Below are 18,127 nucleotides of genomic sequence, written 5' to 3'. Positions count from 1 at the left end.
CTTGTATAATTTTTCTAATGGGACGTTTCAAGGGTATCAGACTCTGCGTTTGACTCTGTGTCCCACTGCAGACTCCTAACTGAGGTACGAGCATATGGGATTGGTTCCCAAATATGTGGCTTGAAGACTTCTTAAGCAATTCAACCTAGTACGTTGTTCTCGATGGTGAGTGTTCATTGAAGGTGAGAGTATTATCTCGAGTGCCCCAGGAAAGTGTGGTAGGTCAGGTGCGCTGTTGTTTTCTATCTACATAAATGATCTTTTGGATCGGGTGGATAGCAATGTGCGGCTGTTTGCTGATGATGCTGTGGTGTACGGGAAGGTGTCGTCGTTGAGTGACTGTAGGAGGATACAAGATGACTTGGACAGGATTTGTGATTGGTGTAAAGAATGGCAGCTAACTCTAAATATAGATAAATGTAAATTAATGCAGATGAATAGGAAAAAGAATCCCGTAATTTTTGAATACTCCATTAGTAGTGTAGCGCTTGACACAGTCACATCGATTAAATATACGAGCGTAAATTTGCAGAGCGATATGAAGTGGGAGAAGCGTGTAATGGCAGCTGTGGGGAAGGCGGATAGTCGTCTTCGGTTCATTGGTAGAATTTTGGGAAGATGTGGTTCATCTGTAAAGGAGACCGCTTATAAAACACTAATATGACCTATACTTGAGTACTGCTCGATCCTTTGGGATCCCTATCAGGTCGGATTGAGGGAGGACATAGAATCAATTCAGAGGCGGGCTGCAAGATTTGTTACTGGTAGCTTTGATCATCACGCGAGTGTTACAGAAATGCTTCAGGAACTCGGGTGGGAGTCTGTGGAGCAAAGGAGGCGCTCTTTTCGTGAATCTCTACTGAGGAAATATAGAGAACCAGCGCTTGAGACTGACTGCAGTATAATTTTACTGTCGCCAACTTATATTTCGCGGAAAGACCACAAAGATAAGATAAGAGAGATTAGGGCTCGTACAGAGGCATATAGGCAGTAACTTTTCCCTCGTTGTGTTTGGGAGTGGTACAGGAAGAGAAGATGCTAGTTGTGGTACGAGGTACCCTCCGCCACGCACCGTAGGGTGGATTGCGGAGTATGTATGTAGATGTAGATGTAGATGTAGATGTAGATGAGCATGTTTGGGACCGGATGAAACGTCATCTTGTCGGTCTGAACGTCCGGTACGAAATTTGGCCCAACTGAGGCACCAGGTGGAAGTTGTATGGCAGGCCATTCCGCAAGACTACATTTCAGCACCTCTGCGATCGTATCCATTGGACAACTGCAGCCTGTATTGCTGCAAAAGGACAGAATACACGGCACTAGTGCTGACACTGTGCACGCGCTCCATTGACTGCAGTCACGTGCGTATGGCTCTGTTTGTGTGATCGTTTGTTGTGTACATCCTCAAAAATGAGTCGCTAAAATTCACCGCCATTGGGGCGACGAATTCAAGGTTTCGTTTATCATTTTCCATGAGTTGAAACGGTTCACATCGCTCTGAGCACTATGGGACTTAACTGCTGAGGTCATCAGTCCCCTAGAACTTAGAACTACTTAAACCTAACTAAGCTAAGGATATCACACACACCCATGCCCGAGGCAGGATTCGAACCTGCGACCGTAGCAGCAGCGCCGGCTTTCCGGGAGTTTAAGAGCGTTTGGCCATCGGACATACCGAGAAGGGCGAATCCCCCGAGCAGCGTGCCGACGAAGGGCCAGACGTCCGGGTCGACCACGAAGACGACGGTGGACAGCGCCGTGATGAGGCCGCACTCGGCCAGCGAGAGCAGCAGGTGCGCCGCCAGCCACACCCTCAGCAGCAGCACGCTGCGCTGTCAACACACGGGGCAGACTGCTGGTGAGCGAACAGGCCTTAGCAAGACTCGCATCACGGAGGTCCATAAAAGCAAAAGTATTTTAAAAAATGACATGCACAGTATTGGTGTTGCACAATAAATTAATTTTTAGTTCATTGTGAACTAGTTTCCGGCTTTCTATTCTTTTTGTTTATTGTGATTTCATTCCCCTGCCCCATATGGGCAGGGGAGGGCTGTTCCCAGCACAATCCGCCGCTCTTCACCCGAGTGACATGACAACTAAAATAAGAACAAAATGTTACATACATAAGGCGAGAAAGGGGAACTTAAAACAGAATAATGGGAGAAAATGGAAGTAAAAAACAGACTAACACGGAGACGTTCATGGAGGACAGTTAAAAGTCACCAGAAAGTCAAAAAACACAGTTGGCGATTCTTCAAAACTTGTGTCTTCTCTGACACTGAATGGACATCCACACATTAAAAGTCGGCCACAGTAGTAAAAACACTCCTGCACAACACACTTTAAAACCCACTAGGAGCACACAAGATGAAGAATAAAACTGTCAGGTGGGACCTGCTGAGGGATATGTCAGAGAGTATGGAAAAGTAGGGGAGAGCAAGGGGCAGCAGGGCAAGCAGTGGGATGAAGAAAGGAGGGGTGTCAGTGGGTTCACAAAGAGGCAGGAGACACGTGGGGCGGGAGAGGGAAAACAGGGCAGGAGGGAGTGCAGAGACACTGAAAGGTGGCACAACAGATGGAGGGGAGTAGGAGGGGAAGCCGCTCAGGAGGAGGGAGGGGGAGGAAAGGGAGCCTTGAGGAGGAGGCAGGAAGATGGGATTAGAGTTGGTAAGAAGGGTAGATGTCAGGGCGAAGCTCATCATCTGGGAGGGGTAGACGGTGGAAGTAGTGTTGGAGATGAAGGGTGTGGAGATAGAGAGAGGGTGGGACACAACGGTATGGGCGCTGCAACTGGGTGGGGTGGAGAGGAAGGGAGACACCAGGGTGTGACGGGGATCAAGGCGCCGGAAAATATAGTGTACGGATATGTTCAAGGAAAAGGAGAAGGTGGGGGAAGAGGATGAGGTCGTAGAGGATGCGCGTGAGGGACGGAAGGCAGATGCAGAAGGCGAGGCATAGCGCATGATGGTCGAGGATTTGGAGGGCTTTATAGAACCGGGGAGTGGTGGAAAGCCAAGCTATGCTGGCATAACAGAAGATATGGTGGATCAAGGATTTGTAGGTGTGAAGGATGGTGGAAGGATGCAGACCCCAGTCCGGCTGGACAGGAGTTTCTGGAGGCAGAGGCGGTTGTGAGCTTTGTTTTGGATGGTAAAGAGATGGGGAGTCTAAGGTATTTGAGGGTAGGTGGATAGTACGTCCATAAATGGTGAGGTAGAAATCACAGAGGCGGAAGGTCCGGCTTTCTAAGTAGCCGCCAGATAGCTTAAGACTGAACGGACAGGCCACGCAGATTGTAGGAAAATTTATACAGTCGTGGAATTGCATCACCAGTTAGTACTTCAATTTTTTTTTCTTCTTGAGGAAATACACTACTGGTCATTAAACTTGCCACACCACGAAGATGTGCTACAGACGCGAAATTTAACCCACAGGAAGAAGATGCAACACAGACAGCAGTTGACCGGCGTTGCCTGGTGAAACGTTATTGTGAAGCCTCGTGTAAGGAGGAGAAATGCGTACCATTACGTTTCCGACTTTGACAAAGGTCGGATTGCAGCCTTTCGCGATTGCGGTTTGTCGTATCGCGACATTGCTACCCGCGTTGGTCGAGATTAAATGACTGTTAGCACAATATGGCATTGGTGGATTCAGGAGGGTAATACGGAACGCTGTGCTGGATCCCTACGGCCTCGTATCACTAGCAGTCGAGATGACAGGCATCTTATCTGCACAGCTGTAGCGGATCGTGCAGGCACGTCACGATCCTTGATTCAACAGATGGGGACGTTTGCAAGACAACAACCACTTGCACGAACAGTTCGACGATGTTTGCAGCAGCATGGACTATCAGCTTGGAGACCATGGCCACGGTTACCCTTGATGCTGCATCACAGACAGGAGCGCCTGCGATGGTGAACTCAACGACGAACCTGGCTGCACGAATGGCAAAATGATTTTTTCGGATGAATCCAGGTTCTGTTTACAGCATTGTGATGGTCGGATCCGTGTATGGGGACTTCGCGGTGAACGCACATTGGAAGCGCATATTCGTCATCGCCCTACTGGCGTATCACCCGGCTTGATGGTATGGGGTGCCATTGGTTACACGTCTCGGTTCCCTCTTCTTAGCATTGAGGGCACTTTGAATAGTGGACGTTACGTTTCAAATGTGTTACGACCCGTGGCTCTACCCTTCATTCAATCCCTGTGAAACCCTACATTTCAGCAGGATAATGGACGACCGGATGTTGCAGGTCCTGTACGGGCCTTTCTGGATACAGAAAATGTTCAACTGCTACCTTGGCCAGCACATTCTCCATATCTCTCACCAATTGAAAACGTCCGGTCATTGGTGGCCGAGGCAACTGGCTCGTCACAATACGCCAGTCATTGCCCTTGATGAACTGTGGTATCGTGTTGAAGCTGAATGCGCAGCTGTACCTGTAGACGCCATCTAAGCTCTGTTTGACTCAATGCCCAGGCGTATCAACGCTGTTATTACGCCCATAGATGGTTGTTATGGATACTGATTTCTCAGGATGTATGCACCCAAATTGCGCGAAAATGTAATCACATGTCAGTTCTAGTATAATATATTTGTCCAATGAATACCTGTTTATCATCTGCATTTCTTCTTGGTGTAGCATTTTTAATGGCCAGTAGTGAAATATACAGACAGTCTGTTGCAGCACAAAAAGTTTCCATAAACATCTTGACCATGAATTCGACGTTTGTAGGAACGTCTCCCTCAGAAGCAAATACGACAAGTCAGTTACGTATGTTGGCGAAGGTGCGTTAAAATACAGGGTGCAGAAAAGTTGTGTCACGAAACTAACCCTGTGTGGCTGATGCTAGTAGGAACCAAAATTACTGATGTTGTGTAGGTTGACAACGCAGCATTTTTAAACAACGGAAACTTGGCTGCACGCGCTCCGATTGTCCCCGGGTTTACCCTGTTGCCGGATGCCCTGGACAACGCACGCCCGCGAATCCTTTGGCTGTAGGAGATCGCGATGTATCCAAGGCGGTAGCGCGTCACCTTTCCACTCTGGGTGCCCGAGGGCGAATCCGCCAGCATCCCGACACATCCATTGTAGCTTCATGATAAGATGTATCGTGAGCAAATCCGTCAACAGCTGATAGTTCGGGTACAGAAAGTCTTTTAAAAATTGTAACGCCCCTGAAAAAGGCCTTTTTTGTAGCTGCGACATTGTGTATTTGAAGCAGGTGCTCGAACTGGCGACGCTCTGACGCGAGACAAGCTTGATAAGATTCCTAGCACTGCCCTGATGTGATTGGCGACATGTTTCTTCGTTTCTGGGTGGTTCGCGTATGGGTGGGTGAACTAGAACCTTGAAGAATCGCCAAAGGGAAAACGTCCTGTGGCGTGAGGTCTGGTGCTAGCGGGGTCCATGTCCTACGAGCACCTTTGCCACTTACCCGGCTGCTGAAGAGTTCATTTAAATATCCACGCACAGCACGACTGTTATGTGCGCCTGCCCCATCATGCTGCAACCGCATCCCTAGCCGTATGTCCAGGGGAACTTCTTGCACCAGACTGGGTAAAGTTCTTAAAGTGAAGGTACTTTGTCCCGCTAAGTCAAGGAGGTAGACGGACTGACCCAACCAGATGGTCACCCAGAATGCCTGCTCAAATGATGAGAGAAAATCGTTCCTGGTGTCCGTGGACATATGTGGTATGAAAATTTCCCCTTGCCTAGTAATGAACGTTTTAAGTGTTGTAAAAGCCATCCAGAAGGAAGTTGCACTCGTCGGTAAACAACACAATGGCGGGGCAGTCGGGATCTCGTGCAACACGTCGCAGAAACCACCGGCAAAACCCTAGCCTGTGTTCATAGTCCGCCACAGGATTTAGGTCTTGGTGGAAACTAAATGGATGCTGGCCGTCAGCTCTCAAAACATCCCAGACTAACCGACATGTGACCCCCATGCCATGTCCAACTGCTCGAGTAGTTGTCGTAGGTGCTTCCTCGAAGCGTTCGAGAACAGACTCTTCAAATGCAGCAGCCGTCGTGTTTTAAGTCTTACAGCATCACCAAGACATCCTGAGAACGAGCCTTTTCCGTCAAGTACCTGGTGAATTGCTGTAAACATTTGCGGATGTGGGTGGCGTCTTGGGTACAAACGTCGAGCTTCATGCGCATTACCGTCGTCTAGTCTATAAACAAAAACCATTTATCGTTTTTCTTCAAACGAATACTGTGCCGCCATGTTACAGCATGACTAAATCGCAGGTGACATGTGTGTGCTCCGAAGCGAATGCCTCTGACGTGAGGTGGTGACAAACAGCAAGACCTATCCGACACGTGTGCGTGCCACGTTGGGGCAGTTGACGCGCCGAGGGACGTTTGTATGTGTGAACCGACGACCATAGTGCTGCCCGGAAACCGGCGAACCGCAACAGGGCAATCACAAGGCCAATCGGAGCGCATGGCGCCACGTTTCCGTAGTTGAAAATGGTGCGCTGTGGACCTACACAACATTAGTAATATTGATCCCTACTGGGTTCAGCTATCCAGGGGTAAAATTTCGTGACACAATTTTTCTCCACCCTGTACATCCCAAAGGCACCAAAAAACATGAAATTGTACTTCCAAACCATATACAGTGAAGCGCCAAAGAAACGGGTATTGGCATGCATGTAAACAGGCAGAAAACGACGCTGCGGTAGGCAACACCTATATAAGACAACAAGTGTCTGGCGCAGTTGTTAGATCGGTTACTGCTGCTACAAAGCCAGATTATCAAGATTAAACTAAGTTTGAACGTGGTGTTACAGTCGGCGCACGAGCGATGAGACATAGCATCTCCGAAGTAGCGTACGACCATTTCACGAGTGTACCGTGAACAGCAGGAATCCGTAAAACATCAAATCTCCGACATCGCAGGGACAGAAAAAGATCCTGCAAGAACGGGACCAACGACGACTGAAGAGACTCATTCAACGTGACGGAAGTCCAACCCTTCCACAAATTGCTGCAGATTTCAATGTTCGCCCACCAATTAGTGTCACCTGAGGACCATTCAACGAAGCATAATCGATATGGGCTTTCGGAGACTCGTATACCCTTGATGGCGCACGACCTTATCTGGGCCCGTCAACACGGACATTGGGCTGTTGACTGGAAACATGTTGCCTGGACGGACGAGTCTCGTTTCAGATTGTATCTAGTGGATGGACGTGAACGGGTAAAGAGACAATCCCATGAGTCCATTGACCCTGCATGTCAGCAGGGGACTGTTCAAGCTGATGGAGGCTCTGTAACGGTGTGGGGCGTGTGCAGTTGGAGTGATATGGGGCCCCTGATACGTCTAGATACGACTCTGACAGGTGACACGTACGTAAGCATCCTGTCTGACCACCTGCATCCATTCATACCGATTTTGCATTCCGATGGACTTGGGCAATTTCAGCAGGACAACGCGACGCCCCACACCTCCAGTATTGCTACTCATCTGAGTTTAAACAGCTCCGCTGGCCGCCAAACATGAAAACATGAAAATTATTGAGCATATCTGGGATGCCTTGCAACGTGCTGTTCAGAAGAGACCTCCACCCCGCCGTACTCTTACGGATTTATGGACAGCCCTGCAGGATTGATGGTCTCAGTTCCCTCCAGCACGTCTTCAGACATTACTCCACTCCAGGCCGTGATGCGGCATTTCCGTATGCTCGCGGGGCCCTACGTGATATTAGCCGCCTGTACAAGTTTCTGTGGCTCTTCAGTGACTTTTACTAACACCTTACGGCTGTATTTTAACGTATCTCCGCCATAACACGTAACCCAACTGCCACTACTGCGTTCTGGAGAAGACGTTTCTGTAAATGTTGAAACTATGGTCGAAGTGTTTAATTAAACCTTCCAATTTGCAACTCATTGGCTGTTTATTATTTCTTCCAGAAGATTTAATCCTACAGTTGCTACTCTAGCCATGTAAAAAATTTTAAAATCATAATTATGTCTTTTACTGCTATTTGCTTCAGGTCATACCAGTTAAATCGTCGGTTTATTGTTCGTTTCACTTCCTATTTTGCTATTGTCGTCATCTACAATGAAGCAGTGTTCACACACTCATTTTCTATTGATACCCTGAAGTGAATAGATGAGCAGGTAAATGGAATTAACGCCAAAGAAGACAGCAGTTGCACTTGCTTCTGCGACATTTGGTCTCAACACAAGAGAGCTATTCTCTAAGACAGGTTTTAATCAGTATACAGTTTCGAGATCACTGAAAAATACAGGGAGAAAGACAATGTTGATTCTGAGTAAGGAAGAAGTAGAAAAAGAGTGTTTACTTTAAACAAGATAGTGTACTGTAAATACATCCTCTCATGGGACGTTGCCTGTCATCAACTGAGCTAAAGTGAGTCTGGGAAGAAACGTGTGGCGCCTCAGTAACCAGTAGATTTGTGAGACTGCCGGAAGCTGGACATAGAAAGAGGCCGTTATTGACAAAAATCAACGGGACAGCGTCAACGAAAAGTGGCAAAAGCGGTAGTGACATGGACGACGGATATGTGGAACAGAGTAATCTTCTCAGAGAGTCTACATTTAACCTATATGGCTCCGATGACGAAGTGTTCGAGCGTTGTAGAGTACGTGAAAAATTTTTTGCCTTCGTCTACGCACAAACAGTCAAACATCTAGCAAGACAGGTTATCTGGGGATGCATTCCTGCACACGAATTAGGTCGTCAGAGGCTTAAACATGAGAAAGTCCTTGCAAAGGTATATACCAGCATCCTTGAAGCGAAGCTTATAACCACAATGGGAGAACAATTTGGAGAATTTTCCAGTTCCATTTTCCGTGATGTTTATGCTCCTTGCCACAGAGTTTTGAAGGTAAGTCCCGTGATGAACATTTGCATCAAGCATGAAGCAGATGATGTTGCAGTTTAATTGTTATACATTTCAGATAATACATTAAAAAGTTAATTCTCTCACTGCCTAAACAATGCAGTGATTAAGTCATGTACAGAACCGACCAACTATTAAATGGCTACACTGCAATCAGGTGCAATAGTTTTGTATGTAAAATTCTGAAAACTGTCAGTGTTATGTCATAAAATAACTTTTCTGTGTTCCAAGTTCAGAAGAAGAAATGGATCAGATAACATACGCACTTCCAACCAGTTCCTTAAGAAAGTATTAAAATGTAAATAACAACCCATTTTATAGAAATAAATCATGAGGCTAAAATGAAATTGATACCCATTAGTGTGTATACGAGGGTTGTCCAGAAAGTAGGTTCAAAAAGTGGTTGGTTCAAATGGCTCTGAGCACTATGGGACTTAACATCTGTGGTCATCAGTCTCCTAGGACTTAGAACTACTTAAACCTAACCAACCTAAGGACATCACACACATGCATGCCCAAGGCAGGATTCAAACCTGCGACCGTAGCAGTCACGCAGTTCCAGACTGAAGCATCTAGAACCGCACGGCCACACCGGCCGGCAAAGTAGGTTCCTATTGGTCGCTAAATGGAACCCACAGCGAAAATCAGAAACATTTTATTTGCAAGAGTTAGCTACACTTTCCAGATACTTCTCTACATAGTCCCCACTCCGGCATAGACATTTGTTGAAGCTTTACACCAAATTCCCAACACCATCGTCATAGAAGGCAGCTGTCTGTGTTTTCTGATAATTTTCTACATGGGTCTATAGGGCGTAGCCTGCACTCAAGTGTCGTCTTTGCATCCAGCATTTCATGTGAACAGAGATGACACACAGGATGAGCCAATTAGGGCTGTGTTGTGGGTGACCGAGCGTTTCCTATCGAAAAGGCTGCAGGAGCGTCTTCACTGCCCTGCAGAGTGCGGCTGAGAATTGCCGTGAAGAAGGAAGTGCGTGGCAGTTGTGTTAGGCGGGCTGCATTCATTAAGGCGAAGCCTCTCAGCGGTCCCTCCTACTTGCCGGGAGGCATCGTTGTTTCAGCACCTTTACTCGCTCATAGTGCGCTCACAGATGGAAAGAGCGTCTTGATGCGATCGACGGTCATACTAGAGACACTGACCAATACATCTGTGCAAAGCTTCATTGGGTTTTCACTGTGGTGTCCATTTAGCGACGGATCGGAACTTACTTTCTGGGCAACGCTCGTATTTGCTGTCTATAGAAGCAGAGAGCAATCAAGGCAATTTACTTGAAATATTCAACTATTATAACGAAAGTATTGAGTTATAGAAGATGGCGCAATAAGTAATTCCACCACTGTAGTTATACAAAAGATAGTTTTTCCGAAGACATTTGAACTTTTACAAATACGTATGTATATATGAAAACACAAACACTTACGATTGATTCTTATTTGAAGTTGGCTTACCTCTAGTTTAACCCTGCCTCAAACTTCTGGAGATGACAGATAAATCTGTTGCCGGCAGTAATGTGAAATTAATTACTGTGGAGCCGACAACTAATTTATGAAAAGCCAAAATCCCTCTCTAAATCTACAAAAAACTATAAATGTAATTTTGTGTTGCTCGAATTTTTAGTTGCATGTGAAATGTTGACAGATGTGAAAATTACCGAACTATCAGTTTAATAAGTCACGGCGGCAAAATACTGATGAATTCTTTACAGACGAATGGAAAAACTAGTGGTAGAAGCCGACCTCGGGAAAGATCAGTTTGGATTCTGTAGAAATATTGAACACATGAGGCAATACTGACATTATGACTTATCTTAGAAGAAACATTAAGGAAATGCAAACCTACGTTTCTAGCATTTGTAGACTAGGAGATAGCTTTTGACAGTGTTGACTGGAATACTCTTTCAAATTCTGAAGGTGGCAGGGGTAAACACAAGGAGCTAAGGCTATTTACAATTTGTACAGAAACCAGATGGCAGTTATAAGAGTCGAGGGGCATGAAAGGGAAGCAGTGGTTGTGAAGGGAGTGAAACAGGATTGTAGACTCTCCCCGATGTTATTCAATCTGTATATTGAGCAAGCAATAAAGGAAACAAAAGAAAAATCAGAGTAGGTATTAACATCCATGGAGAAGAAATAAAAACTTTGAGATTCGCCGATGACATTGTAATTCTGTCAGAGACAGCAAAGGACTTGGAAGAGCAGTTGAACGGAATGGACAGTGTCTTGAAAGGAGGATATGAGATAAACATCAACAAAAGCAAAACTAGGGTAATGGAATGTAGTCGAATTAAGTAGGGTAATGCTAAGGGAATTAGATTAGGAAATGAGACGCTTAAAGTAGTAAAGGAGTTTGCTATTTGGGGAGCAAAATAACTGATGATGGTCGAAGTAGAGAGGATATAAAATGTAGACTGGCAATGGCAAGGAAAGCGTTTCTGAAGAAGAGAAATTTGTTAACATCGAATATAGATTTATGTATCAGGAAGTCGTTTCTGAAAGTATTTGTTTGGAGTGTAGCCATGTATGGAAGTGAAACATGGACGATAACTAATTTGGACAAGAAGAGAATAGAAGCATTCAAAATGTGGTGCTACAGAAGAATGCTGAAGATTAGATGGGTAGATCACATAACTAATGAGGAGGTATTGAATAGAATTGGGGAGAAGAGGAGTTTGTGGCACAACTTGACAAAAAGAAGAGACCAATTGGCAAGACATGTTTTGAGGCATCAAGGGATCACAAATTTAGCATTGGAGGGCAGCGTGGAGGGTAAAAATCGTAGAGGGAGACCAAGAGATGAAGACACTAAGCAGATTAAGAAGGATGTAGGTTGCAGTAAGTACTGTGAGATGAAGTCGCTTGCACAGGATAGGGTAGCATGGAGAGCTACATCAAACCAGTCTCGGGACTGAAGACCCCAACAACAACATGCGAAATGTGTAAACATAGTAGACACATGGACAGTGTCCCTTTAAAAGGAAGGATTATGAACACTTTGTAGTGAGGTAGGAAGTACTCTCAAAATAAAGATAAAATAATTTGGCTTTTAGAGAACACGTCCTGAGAAGAAAATATGCTGCATAGGTGCCCTGCGCCTGAAAGTCTGGCAACCCTTCACGTACCACAAAGGTGTTAGATCAGCAGACGACAGAGCCTCCCGCTTACACGCTGCCTAAGCCGGCAGGTGGCAATGTAGGAGACACAAGAGACCGCCGGCCCAACGCACCTGCTTGCCTTTGTGAGCCATGTGGTCACAGTTATTTCCTCTGGTAGCTTTACGAGGCCGCGGTACTTAGAACGGCGATAAGCTGCTCTGCGGCATCTTCCGTCGAGTTACGAAGCAAGCGGTAACTGCACCCACAGTTCTTCATTCAGAGTCTCAACCGGAATCTTCACGACCTTCTGAGTGAATTTGAAATGTTGACAGGTTCATCATTACGGCTTTCAGTCTAAATTCAAACTCACGTAAATTTAGTTCTAATTATGAAATTTCAGACTGTTGTAGCGATCAAATTTTCTCCAATGGAGAAGTACACTATGTGATCAAAAGTGTCCGGACATACCCATAGAACATACGTTTTTTTATAGCAGGCTGTGCTGCCACCTTCTGTCAGGTACTCCATATCAGCGACCTCAGTAGTCATTAGTTATCGTGAGAAAGAGCAAAATGGGACGCTCCGCGGAACTCACGGATTTCGAACGTGGTCAGGTGACTAGATATGACTTGTGTCATATGTCTGTACATGAGATTTCCACACCCCTAAACATCCGTAGGTTCACTGTTTCCGATGTGACAGTGAAGTGGAAACGTGAAGTGACACGTACAGCACAAAAGTGTACAGGCCGACCTCGTCTGTTGACTGACTAGAGACCGCCGACAATTGAAGAGGGTCGTTATGTGTAATGGGGTGACATCTATCCAGACCATCACACAGGAATTCCAAAATCCATCAGTGCCCACTGCAAATACTATGACAGTTAGGCGGGAGGTGAGAAAACTTGGATTTCATCGTCGACCGCCTGCTCATAAGCCACACATCACGCAGGTAAATGCCAGACGACGCCTCGCTTACTGTAAGGAGCGTAAAAATTGGGCGATTGAACAGTAGAAAAACATTGTGTGGAGTGACGAACCTCGGTACAGAATGTGACGATCCGATGGCAGGGTGTGGGTATGGCAAATGCCCTTTGAACGTCGTCTGCCATCGTGTGCAGTGCCAACAGTAAAACTCCGAGGCGGTAGTGTTATTGCGTTGACGTGTTTTTCGTGGAGGGGCTTGAACCCCTTGTTGTTTTGCGTGGCCTATCACAGGAAAGGCCTACATTGATGTTTCAAGCACCTTCTTGCTTCCCACTGCTGAAGATCAGTTCGGGGATGGCTCTTGCTCTTTCATCATGTTCGAGCATCTGTTCATAACGCACGGCCTGTGGCGGAGTGGTTACACGACATTAACATCCCTGTAATGGATTGGCTTGCACAGAATCCTGACCTGAATCCTACAGAATACTTTTGGGATGTTTTGGAATGCCGACTTCGTGCCAGGCCTCATCGACCGACATCGATACCTCACCTCAGTGCAGCACACCGTGAAGATTGGGCTGCCATTCCTCAAGAAACCTTCCACCACCTGATTGACATATGCCTGCGAGTGTGGAAACTGTTATCAAGGCTAAGGATGGGTCAATACCATATTGAATTCCAGCATTACCGATGGAGGACGCCACGAACTTGTAAGTCATTTTCAGTCACGTGTGTGGATACTTTTGATCACATAGTGTATTTTGGTTTATGTACTTTTCGATAAAACTGTTTTGCATTGTTTATCTAGGCTGTATTCTCATTGCGCCTCAGCCAGTGCAAATCTTAGAAAAATATGACATTGCAGTGCTTGCATGTTCGAAGAAACAGGTAATGTGGCGACTACAGCTGTTATAAAATATATGAAATGTATTTTGAGATGCGAATATGAGCAACCTTCAGTTGTATAATGGAATCACGACACTGAAAATTTTTGCTGGTCCATGAATCGTATAGAATTTTCTAATTGTCACGAACTTTCACCTTAACTACAGGGTGATGCACGAAATGTGTTACCATTTTGTTTTTGAAAATAATCTTTATGGTCAATACAATCTGAAATGAACATATAATACAATGAAGAGCCGTCCACGGAGATTTGTTCTAACTCAGCACATGCTCAATGTGTCCACCATTTCGTTTCCTAGCTTCCTTCAAACGAACACTGAAGTTAGTGATTACCCTACGGTACATGTCTCCCGTAATTTCACTGCAAGCTTGAAGAATAAGTCTTCTGAGCTCCATTAAATCACGGGGACGTTTCGGGATATTTTTTTTCTTTATGTACCCCCAAAGAAAAAAGTCACATGGATTGAGGTCTGAACTATTGGGGGGCCGATTTTGTCCGTCATTGAAGCGACCTGGAAACCTGAGTGAAATGATCCGCATGTCGAAATGCACGTGTAAAACCTCCAACACAGTGTTTGCAGTATGTGGCCTTGCTACATCTTGCATGAACCACTGCGTGTTGAAGGGCATGGCAGTAGCAAGAAGCAGTGGACTGAAGCTATTGCGAAGCATGCTCAAATAACGCTCGCTGTTCACAGTTTCTTCAAAGAAAAACGGTCCAATAAGTCCGTGACTGGAAATTACTGCCCACGATGTAATCGTTCATGATGCACTTGTGGGTTTTCAGTGGCCCAAAAGCGTACATTTTGTTTCTTAACCACACCGTCTAAATGAAAATGCGCCTCGTCTGAAAACCAAACGTTGTTCAGAGTTTCTTCCCTATCCTCCGCCCACTGAGCAAACAGTAGTCTCTGCTGCTTGTGTTCTACAGTGAGCTTCTGTGCACAGATCATCTTGTATGGGTACACATTGAGGTCACTTAAGAATGCGTTGAACGGAGTGTCCGGATATTCTCAGTTGCACTGCTGCCTTTCTACACGATTTCCCGGAACTTCTCTGTACAGCAACTTGTACCGCTTCGATATTCTCCGGCCAACAAACAGGCTTAAGCCGAGGTCGCTTCGCTTCCAATACTGTTCCTTGCTGCAGAAATTTATCGTAGAACCTGTGGATGGTCTTCTTGCAAGGGACCCATCGTGTGTAAAACTGTTGTCGAAAACGGCTCTGAGTCACAACAAGCCTTTCGTTTCATGTAAAAGTAACACAATTGCCGATCGTTGCTGTGTCGTCAGTCTTCCACTGTCAGCCGTTGCTGCTTATTAGTCTCCTAGCGGCAGTATCGTGAATTACACGTCATTTCGTAACTCATTTCTTTTCCCAAGCTCTGCTGGTACTGCTGTAGAAATCCCAGCGGGATATCTAATGTGCGTCGTGAATTGTGAAACAAACAATTGGTAACATTTCGTGCGCCACCCTGTACTTCCGATATCCAAGCGTGCTTCACAGCCAGACCCAAACTTGCATATATCATTGTCCGTGTGTCTACAATGTCCACTCGTACATTCATTACGTATATTCCCGTACAGGCGAGACAGTTTAATTGAACGTCACTTGACCAGTATCGGCATGTAACTATTATATTGCAGTGCATGACTAGCGCGAAGTCTGGGTTCGAACCCTGGCCTGGTACAAATTTTAGCTGTCGTTATTGTATTATACAGATGAAGGTTGTCCACATTCAGAATTGTGAATACAGTTCTTATATTTCATAACAGCTATAGTCGTGGCTGCGTCTGTTTCTTTAGACATTCCTGCTCGGCATATAAATCTGGTGATACTGAGCGAGAGACATTAGTTAAAATGTCTCCTCTGTACGGCAAAATACAGGGGTTCATATGGTTCAAATGACTCTGAGCACTACGCGACTTAACTTCTGAGGTCATCAGTCGCCTAGAACTTAGAACTAATTGAACCTAACTAACCTAAGGACATCACACACATCGATGCCCTAGGCAGGATTCGAACCTGCGACCGTAGCGGTCGCTCGGCTCCAGACTGTAGCAACGTACAGGGAATAGGCAAGGTAATGGGAAAAGTGGTAGTAATGGGAAGGTTATATTCTGCGGCCAATAACGCAGGTAAGTCACGTGTCGCGCTGGGCTGTGCGTGTTCATTACGGACTAGGCATCACAGCAGGTTGTTTACGAGGAATGCACACTTCCTATTTGCGTTCAGAGGCCGAGGTGCAATAAGTTCTAGAAAAGGGCAGATTGTGGGGGCCCGTTTACCTGGAGCACCAGTAACGAAGACAGGCAAGTTATCGAATGTTTCAAGAGCAACTGTTTCAACAGTCATGACAGTCTACACAAAACGTAGAAAGACGTCATCGTGTACACGTGATAGTGGGCAAGATCAAAACTAAATGACGTACATAGGCCTACGCTAACACGAATAGCGTCAAAACAACACAAAACTACGGCGGCTGAAGTGACTCCAGAGCTCATTAGCCATCCTCGAGGCCCCCGTCGAGAACTGCATGGAGCGAGTACTCATGGACGAGCTGCTACACAGAAACCACTGGAGACGACAGCCAACTCAAAGAAGCTTAAAACATGGTGTCAAGAACATAAATAAACACGTCACATGTTTCGACAAATTTTCTTTATTTCCAACATCGGGCCGGGTTTGGGACTAGAGAACGCTAAAAGAAGCTTACAATCTGATTGCTTGATTGCAACGGTTAAGCATGGACGTGGAAGTGCGATGGTGAGGACAGACATATCACGGTGTTCTGCTGGTCCCATAATTGCTCTCAAACGCCGTGTTACAGCCAACGATTGTGTGAACATTTTAGGTGATCAGGTGCACCCCACGATTCAAATGTTGTTCCCAACAATGACGTCATATTTCAGGAGCATAATGCACTCGTTCACACAGCCAGGACTGTACAGTCGTGGTATGAGGAGCATGGAACTGAACTGCAGCGTTTTGCTCGGCCAGCACAGTCCCCGGACTTGAACATTATAAAGCCCTTGTCGGCAGTGTTGGAGCGCAGATTACGGAGCATATTTCCGCCTCTCCGGCCACTACAAGAGTTACAAGAGGTTCTGATCGAAAAGTGTCATAATATTCCACTGGAGACTGTACAATCATTATATGCAAGTATACCACGAAGAATGACAGCTATATTACAGACAAATGGGCGTCCAACCCCTTACTACTAAACCATTCCCAAGTAAGTACAGGTGTTCACATTATTTTGCCTATCCCCTGTGCATAATGGACGTACGAGGGCAAGTTGTAGACATGTGGACGGCGAGACTGGGTCTGATAGTGAAGTATGCTCGTGTAGCTAAAGTAGTTAAGGCGACCACTCGCGTCAGTGTCGTTATTTCTTCATAGAGCAGAAGGTTGTCCACATTCACATCTCATGTAGTTAGAAAAATGTATTTTTATAGTTGAACTGATCTTCAAGCTGGTCTTGCAGTTGTCACTTGAGAACGAGACAGCAGCCGATGTCTCTATTGTGGGTAAATACGTTTGATAACAGCACAGGCAAAATGTTGTCATTTGTGAGAAAACATACTGATGCGAGTACTCACGCTCTTCTCGGCGACGAACAGCACGAAGGAGAAGACGAGCCTGAGGCCGAGCACCGCCAGGCAGGCGACCAGCACCAACTGCAGCTCTGCAACCACACAGACACTCACCTGCCAGCCATCCCCTGACACTCCAGGGGCAAGAGCGGCACCCACTGCGCACTGTGGTGACGCAGCGAATGCCAGACATTAACACACGTCCAACACACTTAACACATTTTCTCTCTTTTACATACCATTTTTTTTTTAAATAATTCATTTTTCAAGTATCTTAAGGGGGAATATTCACGAAAAACATACACTATTTCAAAGATGTGCCAAATCCACAATTCTGAAGATACGGCAATGACATTTTGTAGCATGCTTTACATTACACCAACGCATTTGCTGTTAAGTTCCTAGAATTAAATACAATTTAAATTTTTTACGGGATTTCAAAATTTTACCTTCAAAAAACAATATATGTTGGAGTAGATGACATCTTTCACAAGATATTAAGACAATGTCGAGCAGCTACAGCTGATGTTCTGAGTCACATCTGTAATGCCTTACTAACTCATGGTATTTTCCCAGACAGGTTAAAATATTCAAGAGATTTCTACAAAATTTTCTCTGTATAATATCTTTGCAAATAGTAAGCTTCTCTTGTAAAGATTGATGAATATGTCACTTAGGAGAATTTTAAATTGTAATTCTGCAAGTA

The 18,127-nt window shown here is 45.5% G+C and overlaps 1 protein-coding gene across 2 annotated transcripts in view; it reads right to left on the bottom strand.

Annotated features, from left to right (window-relative positions):
• LOC126291422 (uncharacterized) overlaps window positions 1-18,127 on the bottom strand; it is a 146,501-nt gene that overhangs the window by 14,128 nt on the left and 114,246 nt on the right. For both annotated transcript variants that reach the window (XM_049984936.1, XM_049984937.1), the window contains 2 exons: window positions 17,428-17,513; window positions 1,676-1,832 (listed from right to left, as the gene is read on the bottom strand). In XM_049984936.1, coding sequence (XP_049840893.1) covers window positions 1,676-1,832; window positions 17,428-17,513 — 243 coding nt within the window. The remainder of the gene's footprint in view (window positions 1-1,675; window positions 1,833-17,427; window positions 17,514-18,127) is intronic.

Source organism: Schistocerca gregaria, chromosome 9 (genome assembly GCF_023897955.1).
Source record: "Schistocerca gregaria isolate iqSchGreg1 chromosome 9, iqSchGreg1.2, whole genome shotgun sequence".
Taxonomy (NCBI): domain Eukaryota; kingdom Metazoa; phylum Arthropoda; class Insecta; order Orthoptera; family Acrididae; genus Schistocerca; species Schistocerca gregaria.
The sequence above is the reverse complement of the archived record's forward strand: the minus strand, read 5'-3'. Positions and strand labels throughout refer to the sequence as shown.